Below are 11,732 nucleotides of genomic sequence, written 5' to 3'. Positions count from 1 at the left end.
TTTTATAACGGTGATTCAAAATTCCCAAAACGGTTACTGATAGGTCTTCCTCCCTTTCCTTTAATACTGAGTTTTAGTAAATAAAACTCCTGTCAAGTGTGGCCTTCAAACAGATTTCAGACCAGGTCTTATCTTCTTCTCTGGCCCTTATCTCTGTGGGGAGACCTTCACGGGCCATATAAAGAGTCGACACACACACAGCTGCTTTGCTGTCACTGCCACAGACTGACACCATGCTGCCTGCTGTTGTAAAGCTCTGCTGTGGAATCTCCTACCCCCATCTGAGGAGTCTAGCAGGTTGTCACTCACAGTCATCTGATAAAAGATGTTTCTCTTTATATCATTTCACGCAAATACTGCATTCTGGGAAGGACAACTGAGCTTTTGTTTCTCTTAACTGTTCAATCCTGCAGGACTTCAACGCACAGCTGTGGCAGTGATAGGCAAGGAGCTCACACACCTGCAGAGATGGGGACGGGTCCAACCTCACATGAGCACACATGGTGGAATCAAGTATAATGGTAAGAAAAATACAAATAAAAAAAGTCAGTTCTATTATCAGTGTTCTCTTGAGATTGCTAAGAAGAATATTTTGCAGCGCCTGGACCCGAAGATGTAAAGCCTTTGAAAGAAGATCAAGACTTTTGTGTAAAACAAGGCCAAGAAGCAATGAGGAAAGCTCTCTGCATGCTGGAAGACACAAAAGGATGGAAGATCGAGTTTACAGAGGTAACATCCATCGGATTCAAGTTTTGTGTTTCTTCTCCACATCTAATACATGTGCATCATGTAACGATTGAATATGTCTGCTTGTTTTGTTGCTCCTTTGTAGAGCGAAGGAGAAGTTATTTGCAGCAAAGTAGTGGCGGGGGCCGGGAAGGTCTTCAGGCTGGAGGCGGTGCTGGAAGCCAGCGTGGAGGAGCTCTACGACCTCCTGTTTGTCAGAGTGGAGGAGATGCACCAGTGGAACCCGAGCATACAGCAGATCAAAGTGAGTCGCTGACATTAAATATTTGATCAACTGTGATAGTCAATAGTATATGCATTTTGTGATATGAGACTAGATATCGTCTTTCTATAATAACTGTTGGTTATTCATCTAAAAATGCATAGTGTGAATATTTTGTAAAGCACCAATGCTAAACTATGGAATATTGTCGCAATATCCAAGAGGCATTTGATCATAAATAGTGTGATATTTTATTGTCTCCATATTGCCTGCCCTACTGTGAAACTATGACCTAAAATACCATAACAGTATCATTTAAAGGTCACCTATTATGCAAAATCCACTTGTTCATGAATTCTATACATAAACATGTGTCCCCTGTGTAAAAGGATTCTCCATTTATATCAAAACCTGTCTGAAAATGAGCTGATCAGATTTTAGCCACTTTATGATGTCATAACGATTTTTTGGCGTGTGTAAACATTAGCCAATAACCAACCAAGGTAACCCCCCCCCCCACCTTATCGCCTGGATCTCCTCCTAGAGCACCATTGTGTTCTTTTTAACCAAATATCTCACAGAGGGAGTGGAGTAGCTCCTTATTTTCATCTAAAGTAAAAGACACAGAATCAGCACTTTTGAAACTGGGCTGAAACAGAGGGGGTTATGGGATGCTACAATGCATGATCTGTTTGGTATTTCGAGCCAAACACTTCAGAGACATGTTTTGTATATACTGTATCTGAGACCTAGAATATATTGATGTAAAACAGTATAATAGGGTACCTTTAAGCATCACAGGTTTGAAGATCTGTACCTAATTTAAAACGTTATCTGAAGGGCTTTTTTATAGACTACATTTCTATTTTCTAAGCCATAATTCTTTGGCTTTATGCTATATCTTTGCAAAAATAAAAGTATTCTAACAATACACACATCCCATTGTAATTGTTGCTGTCCACATAGTGTTTTGCAAACTAAATGTGATATTTGTGTCTCTTGTAGGTTCTGAAGCATGTTGGGCCTGAAACAATAATCACTCACGAGGTTTCAGCCGAGACAGCGGGAAATTGTATTGGCCAAAGGGATTTCCTGAGTGTCAGACACAGTCGCAAACAGAAGTCCAGCGTTTATCTTGGAGGAGCAGCGATTCAGCTGGCGTCCTTCCCACCTCAGGCAGGCTTTGTGAGGTAGGATCATACGCAGACAGGCACAACTCCGTTTCAGTTGGCATCAATCATTACATGTTGGAATTCACTCGAATGCGATTTAACTTTCTCCCATAATATACAGCATAGGAGTAGAGTAATCTCGGTCTTCCAGATGTCAGTAGAAAGCATAAAAATGTCTTCAACTCTACAGTAATAAACTAGCGTAGAGTTTTATTTGTTCTAACATTTACATTTGAGCTGGAATGCTCAGCACCACAAAAGGCAAATATTCAGATGGGGGTCAGAGGATTTTGATGAATGTGAGGGTAGAGGAATAGAACAAAAGGTGGAAAAAAGCAAATCTGTATATCCATTATATGTAAAGTACTCAGCTGAGTAAATGTTGCAGTTTTCACTATAAACAAGTGTAATTAATGCGGGCAGTTCTTTGAGGCTCGTACAGATGGCAACATGTAGCTTTGAGATAAATGCCTTATAGCTCACAAACACAATGCCACCATGGTAATGATTAGCGAGTAGAACAAGCATAAGCATTAGCATTTAACTGTAATGAGCACAACCGATTTAATTAATTTCTGTAATCCCATTATCTATAATAAACCATGTTTGAATACTAATGATTAGTGACTTTAACATCACTAGAAACACCAAGGCCAAAAAAACTCATTTTGAGTCGAGGAGGCGCTCCTAATTGAAAACAAAGAGTTATTGACTTTGTTTGCATGCTTACAGAGCTGAGGATGGACCAACCTGCATAATCATTCAGGCTTTGGGCGATGAAACAGGAAAAAGCCGCTTCACATGGCTTCTTAATATGGACGTCAAGGTAAATTCATATGTACTGCCTGTTCCATTGTAAGAGATCATTAGAAACTATATGCAGACTCAAGTACTTACAATATCCATTGACTGCAATAAGAGTGTTAATACATATTGCACAGATGGGAGTGCAACTGTGTATATTAACTTGAAGATGCTTTTTCCATTTCTTCCCATTGTTGCAAACAGTGCTGGTTCTAGACCAATTTTACCGGGGGGGCCAGGCTGGGGCCGGTTATTTCATGAGAGGGGCACAATAAAACCGGGTTAAAAAGACAAAGACAGTATAAAGTAAAGTAAAGTTTAGCTGTTGTGTGCGCGGCCGCGGTTACATAAACATAAAATACAGTAATTGTTTTTTTTTAATTTTTTTATTTAGAGTATTTGTTTACTTTAAGTGACAATTTAATTAAAAACATAAACAGTAAGGTAATGCACAGTTTAATCTCCACTGTACATCCAGGTCTCTGATTTGATTTAGTTCCAATAAATCGTAATATTGTAACCTTTTTTTATGGAGGGGGCCACAGGGGGGTCCCTGGTCAGTTTTTACGGGGCACCGGCCCCTGTTGGCCCGCCCTAGAACCGCCCCTGATTGCGAAGCTCCAGTACCAGCTGGCTAAACACTAAATATTCCATATTACACAGACAAATACAAACCCACTTACACACACTGTTCCAACTATTATCAATGTTGGTCAAGCCCTAATCTGAAGAACCAGCACCTTACCGTGGTAGAGAGGTTTGTGTGCCCTGATGAACCTGGGGGCTGTGTTGTCTGGAACCTTGTGTTCCTGGTAGGGTCTCCCATGGCAAATTGGTCTCATGATTGGTCTGTATGATCCTACCTCACAAAGCCTGCCTGAGGTGGGAAGGACGCCAGCCTCATGGCAAGGGGCCAGACTAAGATTGGTTCAAAAGACCTCATGAAAGAAACAAGAACAAGAAGTGAGGATACCCGGCCCGGAGGAAGCCCGGGGTCCCCTTCTGGAGCCAGGCCCAGAAGGAGGACTCGTCGGCGAGCGTCTGGTGGCCGGGCTTGCCACGGAGCCCGGCCGGGCCCAGCCCGAAAAGGCAACGTGGGCAACACCTCCGCTTCTCCGTCCCGCGGGCCCACCACCTACGGGAAACAGCGATGGGTGCGCTGCCAGAAGGGTGGCAGTGAAAGCGGAGGGTCTCGACGGACCAGACCCGGGCGACAGAAGCTGGCTTTGGGGACGTGGAACGTCACCTCTCTGGGGGGGAAGGAGCCGGAGCTTGTGCGGGAGGTGGAGCGTTACCAGTTGGATCAGGTTGGGCTCACCTCTACGCACATCGTCGGCTCTGGAACCTTACTTCTGGATAGGGGTTGGACTCTATTCTTCTCCGGAGTTGCTCAAGGTGTGAGGCGCCCGGCGGGTGTGGGGATACTCACAAGTCCCCGGTTAGGTGCTTCGTTGTTGGAGTTTACCCCAGTGGACGAGAGGGTCGCCTCCCTACGCCTGCGGGTTATGGGGGGGAAAACTCTGACTGTTGTGTGTGCTTATGCACCCAACAGCAGTTCAGAGTATACGGCCTTCTTGGAGACCCTGGAAAGAGTCCTGTATGGGGCTCCTGAAGGGGACTCTTTAATCTTGCTGGGAGACTTCAACGCACATGTGGGCAATGATGGAGACACTTGGAGGGGCGTGATTGGGAGGATTGGTCCAATGGGTCCATTTCAGTCCAATTGGGTATGGGCACGTCACTGTACCCAGGAAGAAAACAATGGAAAAAGAGAAATCTCCAACGAGGCGTTCTGGGGCAGCATAGACAGGTCTTTTCTGTGTTAGATTTTTACTCGCTACAGGGTTTACTTTGAGGGTTTGTGACTATGCATAAAAACCTTGATAACACACAAGGGGACGGGTAATAACCAGAAAAGCATGACATCGGACCTTTAACGTTTAATTCGACAATTGTAACATTCCAGATGTTATAGCCTACATTAGGTCTGTAAATATGTATTCGTAAAGTAGATTTGTTATCCTTAAAACAGTTAATTGACAAAATAACCCTAATGATGTCATCATCCTATACCTTATACAACATTTTAAAGTAACATCTCTCCATCTTCCGATTCAATTTTGACAATGTTTTTCTCTTAACTGTCTGTTTTGTGTCCTCAGACTTTATAGAAGTAAAACATGTCATCGATTGAAACCCAAAGTCCAGTAGCTTTTTTGAGGTGCCACTCAGTCTTAGCAGTTAGCTCTTGCTGTCTTACGAGTGACAACTAAGCTAACTCCATTCACATACAGATCCTTCCCTGTGGTTGAAAGCTTGGGGAAATGTTAGAAACAATATTTTACCTCTTTCATTCTTATGCATTACTTCTTTTTAATTATACTTTTTGACGTTACTGTTTTGTTTGTGGTAGCCTACTGCTTTGCTTTTCTTCTTAAAAGTGTGTGCTGACAACAACAAAATGTGTAATTGATTAATATTTGTAGCTGTCAATTATTCTCTGACAGTCAAAAAGTACAATTCAATGGTCTAACAATGGTTTATTTTGTTCTCAGGGCTGGCTGCCAAAGTCCATTGTCAATCAGGCTTTGCCCCGGGCACAGCTGGATTTCACCAGACACCTTCGCAGACGTCTCACAGCGAGGGCCACCCTGGGCTAGCTAAGCTTGTGTGACACCGCACTGCAGGAGCACTCCTATCACTCTCTGGTGGCGGTTGGGAGATGGAGGCACAGTGACAGCCTCCAGAGCATTACAGAAAGTAACTGGTGCCGCTGGCTTATAATAGGAAATAATGTCAGCGTGTGCCACTCAAACCTCAACATTTCCTGCTTAGGATTCATCCATTGTCTGTTGACACCGACTAACTGAATGAGTGCCTGCACTTGAATGGACAAAATTAATAAAGTGTTTTTTGCCTGATTCATTTTCATCCGCCACCTTGTACACATATTTGGAATACAACATTAATAGCAACGCTGAACGGCAGATGCCTCCTTTCAGACCAAGGAGACCTGTGTTCCGTAGCTTTTACAAACCTTTCTTAAGATAGTGCAGTAGTTCAAACTCTAAAGTAAAGCAAGGAACAGCTACAAAAAATATGTAGAAGAAAAGGGAAATGACAGGAATCTGAGTTCTTTCAAACAGGTTTTACTTTGTTCTCCATACCACTTAAAAATTCAATAAATATTAACATTTAAAGCTTTCATTCACGTACGTATATACAATAACTATACAATACACATAATGAAGTTATGAACTGCAATGCAGGAATGGTGTAGCAGTATGACCAACCACAGTCTGTAGACTTATTTTTACATATGCTTTCAACATACTTTATGGTCGATTCCTGGTTGCTTATTTCTTTTCATAACTTGAAATTTACACTATATACATTATTATCTGAAAAATATATCAGTTACAAAAAGATAACAATGAGTTTTTTAAAGCGTTAAGTGACTGACTCCCAAAGGCAGACCTGGGCATGCTACAGTGGGGTTGGCTTGCTGACAGTCATGATTTATTTTTTACCTGTGAAGATAATCACCAGTACGTTGGATTTGGGAACAAAACCATGAAAAAAAAGAGCACCGGGGACAGGAAGCCATGAGGCTCCCTGCCAGGAGAGATGGTTATTGAGTCTGGAGTGTGCCATAGGAATAATTATAGATGTAACAGGTGTCTTATTATAATCAGTTACATTTGAGCCATTATCAATTTATTTGCATCTGAATGATTTATTAAAAAAATGCCTGGCATCTATGAAAAGTTAGTTAGGTTTGTTAGCAACCTCATGGCGACGACAGGACTCCAGAAAGTCATGGCTGTTTGCCAAGGGTTAGTTGCCACATTTGCATAAGAGCATTTGTATTTAAAAAAAATGCAATATTAAAATGTGCTACAGCGACAGGAGCACGGAGTGTCTGCTGAAGACAGTGACACACGTTTCTGCTCTACAGTGTTGGATGGAGTTTTAGGAGCCACATGTTGTTCTAAACTGGGAAAGCTGTTTTTAAATTCAGGAGTCATTAAAAGGAAGATGCCAGCCATATTATTTGTCCAGAAAAATAAGTGTTGTTTTGTTTGATTATCTCATCCTTTAGCAATTCTTTTTAAACGCACTCCAGGAAATCACTACTACTACTGTTATGTTTTTTATGTAGCGGAATGGAATAAGATACACCTGCATTTTGCTGTTAATATTGAATCGTGGCAGACATTACTGAAGGGAAGTTCAGAACATTTGCAATTTAAATTCTTCCCCTGTCATCTGTTAAATTACTTTAGATTGAGTGTCTTGCAAATGATAATTCAATGACTTAATCGCATAGCAATGTATTAATTGATTATAATTTCACACTGGCATAGTCTATTATAATTTCAGTGGCACACTCTGTTCTTCACAGCTGACACGTGTACCTTCAAAACCCTGGCCTCTGACCTCTCCTCACATGTTCACAATACAAGTTCAATAGTAGTTCTAATGCACTTGAAAAAACAGGATTACACAACTGTACACAGATAAAAACATGAATGTAGCAATGCAGTCATCACATTTTGAACACTTCTTATAGTCGTTTTAGTTTACAGCACCTGACAACTTTTTTTTCCTTCTTTATTCATATTTGAAGCACAGAGGGTGAGTGGCGCTGCACACAGATCCCGCCAACGTGTTGATGAGGTAACCATCGCTGGTCTGGTCTATGTTCACTGGCGTAGGAGAAAAAAAACCTTTGTAAAAAAAAAAAGAAAGAAAATATCTGCAGCAAGACTGCAAGTCTATCAGATGCTGAGCTGATGTATGAGAGCGTCTCACTGAGCAGCATGTTCACAACATCGCTCACTGTTCATTTCTGAGCTGTCAGGGTTCTGTGACTCGAGTCCCTCTCGGATCCTAAAGCGTCCCTTCTTGACCTGGCAGCAACTGGGCCTAAAGTGCTGTTTGGACTGTGCTCTTTAGCGGCACCTCCACTGGAGTCTGCTGTGGGCCGTGTGGGCCCTGGAGGTAGAAGAGGCCCCGGGTCTGAGTCGCTGGAGGGTCCCCGGGGCGGAGCGGCACCTGTGGGCGGGGGGGCTTCAGAAGCTGCAGCGGTGGTTGGCACCGGGGGGGTCGAGCGAAACCGTCTGCCGACAGCTTTAGTGGTTTGCGGCGGGCTCTGGGTGGTGGCGGGCTGCGGAGCCTTGGGGGACGCAGGGTGAAAAGGAGCGGAGGTTTCAGGTTCAGCCGAGGCCACTGGGCTGTTTTGGCGGTCTGGAGAATGTGTGGCGAAGTGTTCTTTCTTGTTGCAAGACTCACAGCAAAGCTTATTATATCCAGGGATGGAACAATACCGAGCAAGAACCTCCATTTGACAGAAAATCGATTTGTCCCCCAGACACGGCTCATCTAGTGATTAGAGGGGAGAGGATATTACTGATATGAATGAAAGAAAATAAGATTTCAAAGTAGATTTCTTACTTTAGGATCACTTAAGTAAAAAGGGAGTTATCCATTTCTGAAAGAAATTACATATTGACTTACTTGAAGAGATTTTGTGGACTGGGTTCTCAGGAGCCCTTTGGTGTACTGCTTCATCTTTTATTGTGAAGTTTTCCATCGTTTCAACTGTGAGAGGAGACACTGGCTGACCTGGAGTGGGAGATGCGAAAAAATATTCTTAACAAAAAAGCAATCATGGAATCAAAGAGAAGCTCTTGACAATCTTCTGCTGAAAGGAGATGGAGACATCCATTTAGAAACGTATAATAAATATTGGATCTATTTACAACTCCACAGGGCACGATCTGTACTTCTTCTTTGTGTTTTTGACAAAGGAACATTGAAGAGAACTGACGGAGGGCATCAGTGCAGAAATGATATGAAAAATAAGTTGACATTTCTTAGAGTATAGACTGTTCCCATTAAGTATCTAAAAGCTTCTTTGTCTGTAACCTCTGAGCTTTCTGTCCCTTCATTTTTAAAGGAGCAGGGAACAAGGGTTATCCAGGGGGTGATACAAAGTGAAGAGTAGTTGACAAAAATAAACGTTTTCCATCATCTGCAGCTCAGCACTGTCCCCTATTATCTACTATGTTCATAAGCAATTCCTTGAATTTTATACAATTTTGTACCACTTTAGGTACCAATGAATTTAACTTCTGTTAGACAGCTATCATACTGAATAAATATTTACTGTGAATGTATGCAAAAATGTATGGCATATAGCTGTCTAACAGAAGTTAAATCAATTTCTGACTTATTCTGACAATGTACTTAACCCCAAATAAAAGAACCCAATAAAAAGAGTTGTTAAATAATAGTGAAGTCACGTTGTAATAACAATAATTCATCTCTCTCGAGTTTTCTTTTTGTGTTTTGCCAAAAGCCACTGTGTCAAGTGTCCTACTTGGGTTGCTGTATGTAGTTATCAAATATGGCGGACCATCTCGCACATGCACACTGCAGATAGGGCAGGGCGGCAGATCGGGTAGTGACAAGCATAATTTAGGCTCCTTCCTTTCTACAAGCTAGCATAACATTTCTGGTACCAATGGATCCTGAGGTTTTTTAGTTTATCTCATACCACAGGGTATATGCAGGAATCCTGAAGTCAAATGTAATGCATTTTAAGACCTTTAAGACCCTTTCCATACATTTTAAGACCTCATCACCACTTCGAGTTTTAACCGGTTACATTGGCGACACATTTAGTATATACAGTATTGATTGTCCTTCCTCCTTATCTTCCAACCATTTGGACGCAAACTTGCATTTCCTCAAAACGATGTTGTTTAGCAACCGGCGTAAACAGGCCTTCGCGCGCTATCAAGCAGAGAGCGTGCGATGTCCTGTTCAGATGACGTCAAATCGCTAAATTGATTACTTTTTAAGACCCCGCGGACACCCTGTACCAGTGTCTTCACTCTAGTATAACAACTTGTCGTTAGAATATATTTGAAACATTATTGATTTATCATACAGTTCCATCTAGAAAGATGTAATCCCTCACATAATGTTTGTATAGCTGGTGTAACAATGTTATTAAGACTAAATGTGCCTGACGCGGAATCATATGTGTTTCCGGTTATTCAGAAAGAGGCCATTTGCATTAATGATGAAAAGGAGATTACTATAACATGCACAGGCAGTTTGTCCAACAGAGTATGTATCACAGACAGGAAACTGGTAAATTGGTGAATCTTGTTGCCTGAGAACATTATGCGCGTCTCACCTGGACATGAATTGAGTTTGCAAATGAGGACGGTCTCCGGCTTCTCGCCCTCACATTCTCCAATGGTGTTGTCGCTGGCCTTGCAAACGACCTGCCTTTGCTGAATGCCTTCCCCACAGGTGACTGAACACTGTCACACCCAAACACACACACACACACACACACACACACACACACACACACACACACACACACACACACACACACACACACACACACACACACACACACACACACACACACACACACACACACACACACACACACACACACACACACACACACACACACACACACACACACACACACACACACACACACACACACACACACACACACACACACACACACACACACACACACACACACACACATGGAAAGATAGGAAACTGATTTACATTTGACTTGAGAAAATGATGCATGTGTCATGATTTAAATAGCTGACTAAGTTAAGAATGCCGTGATATTTTTCCGACAGGATGAGAGCAAGGACAACACCCTTGTGAGCGGAGATAATGATGCCGTTAAAACAACAGTTATATTCCTTTATTCATGTTCAGTCATTTTTGTCACTTTTTAATGTTATGCCAGAAACTGTATCCAGTTCGTTTATCCATATATATTTTAAGACTTGGCATAGGATCATGGTCAAAAAACTCTAGATTGCTTTTGTTTTTAGTTGCTATGCTGATGCAAGCTTTTAAAAAAGGAGTAATATAAATTCTACTGAGCTAACTGTATCCCTAGGTAAGTTAAACAAATGAATTACAAAGTGGAATTATTGCAACAAATCAAATCTCCCCCCAAAAATCAGCCCTTCATGCTTGAAATCAAATCGTAGCTTTTGTTGAATAATTATTATTTTGTGAGCTTTGATTTAGTAATGCTTGAAGTCACTTTGTCAACACTTTCCTTGCAACTAGACTAAGGTTGAACTTGCTCACCTGAGACCAGGCCCCTGTCCTCCACTGGGCGGGGCAGGTGGTGTGGTTGCAGGTCTTCCTGGTGTCCGGCCGGTCCTCGGTGCAGTGTTTGCTGTGGACCGCTCTGTTGGTGCCGTTGTGGAGCTCCTGCATGCACTGCACCGCCCTGGTCTGGTAGCCCAGCTTCCCGCAGGTCTTACTGCAGGGACTCCACTCTTCCACCACCCACCTGTCAGCACAGCAGGATCTTTTGAAAATCATCCAAGCAATTACATGTTCTCCCTATTTATATTTGTCAGAGTAACATTACTATTACCACGTTATTGCTGCACCAGCTATTCAAATATATAAGCATCTATAGCAGGTGGGCACTTACAAGGGCTGGCTGCACTCTTGGACGTTGCAGCGTTTTCGGATGGGTTTGGGCTTCTTGCTGGTCTCGCAAAGGTTTCGATGAACCAAACGACTGTCACTCTTCCTCCTGCATCCATATTTTGTGTACTGTATGCCTGAAGGATGGAAAAGTGTACAAAGTTAATCTATCAGCAAGGTGAGACATACATGAAGATAAGTTACCTACATACATCTGAAATCCAGATGTTTAACGTTCATCATCAAGTAATTATTATTTGCCTTATCGATTGATCATTTCAATATGTATTCCATATACTGTT

General features: G+C 42.2%; 2 protein-coding genes across 4 annotated transcripts in view; one reads left to right on the top strand and one right to left on the bottom strand.

The window, feature by feature from the left end:
* Positions 1 to 221: 221 nt before the first annotated feature.
* On the top strand, positions 222 to 5,856 carry star2 (steroidogenic acute regulatory protein 2). Of its 2 annotated transcripts, XM_034107936.1 has the most exons (7): positions 222 to 297; positions 414 to 521; positions 599 to 729; positions 833 to 991; positions 1,955 to 2,139; positions 2,854 to 2,947; positions 5,481 to 5,856. In XM_034107936.1, the coding sequence occupies exons 1-7, from the start codon at positions 234 to 236 to the stop codon at positions 5,583 to 5,585; spliced, it is 846 nt and encodes a 281-aa protein (XP_033963827.1). In that variant the 5' UTR covers positions 222 to 233; the 3' UTR covers positions 5,586 to 5,856. The 2 variants fall into 2 exon arrangements, with proteins under 2 accessions (XP_033963827.1, XP_033963828.1); XM_034107937.1 differs by lacking the exon at positions 2,854 to 2,947.
* A 202-nt stretch (positions 5,857 to 6,058) lies between these two features.
* The window catches only part of LOC117464831 (A disintegrin and metalloproteinase with thrombospondin motifs 14), a 55,403-nt gene continuing 49,729 nt past the window's right edge, over positions 6,059 to 11,732 (bottom strand). For both annotated transcript variants that reach the window (XM_034107537.1, XM_034107538.1), the window contains exons 18-22: positions 11,435 to 11,567; positions 11,080 to 11,287; positions 10,136 to 10,265; positions 8,446 to 8,553; positions 6,059 to 8,310 (exon numbers count right to left, since the gene is read on the bottom strand). In XM_034107537.1, the coding sequence (XP_033963428.1) occupies positions 7,772 to 8,310; positions 8,446 to 8,553; positions 10,136 to 10,265; positions 11,080 to 11,287; positions 11,435 to 11,567 (1,118 nt within the window). In that variant the 3' untranslated portion in view covers positions 6,059 to 7,771. The remainder of the gene's footprint in view (positions 8,311 to 8,445; positions 8,554 to 10,135; positions 10,266 to 11,079; positions 11,288 to 11,434; positions 11,568 to 11,732) is intronic.

Source organism: Pseudochaenichthys georgianus, chromosome 19 (assembly GCF_902827115.2).
Source record: "Pseudochaenichthys georgianus chromosome 19, fPseGeo1.2, whole genome shotgun sequence".
Lineage (NCBI taxonomy): Eukaryota > Metazoa > Chordata > Actinopteri > Perciformes > Channichthyidae > Pseudochaenichthys > Pseudochaenichthys georgianus.
Note: the sequence above shows the minus strand (reverse complement) of the source record. Positions and strands in the feature narration are given on the sequence as shown.

Excerpts from the sequence above, each read along its gene's own strand:
- star2 (XM_034107936.1), top strand. The coding sequence starts at position 234 with ATGCTGCCTGCTGTTGTAAAGCTCTGCTGTGGAATCTCCTACCCCCAT. Across the intron at positions 730-832 it reads GGAAGATCGAGTTTACAGAG|AGCGAAGGAGAAGTTATTTG; the intron begins GTAACATCCATC and ends GCTCCTTTGTAG. Across the intron at positions 2,140-2,853 it reads CCTCAGGCAGGCTTTGTGAG|AGCTGAGGATGGACCAACCT; the intron begins GTAGGATCATAC and ends GCATGCTTACAG.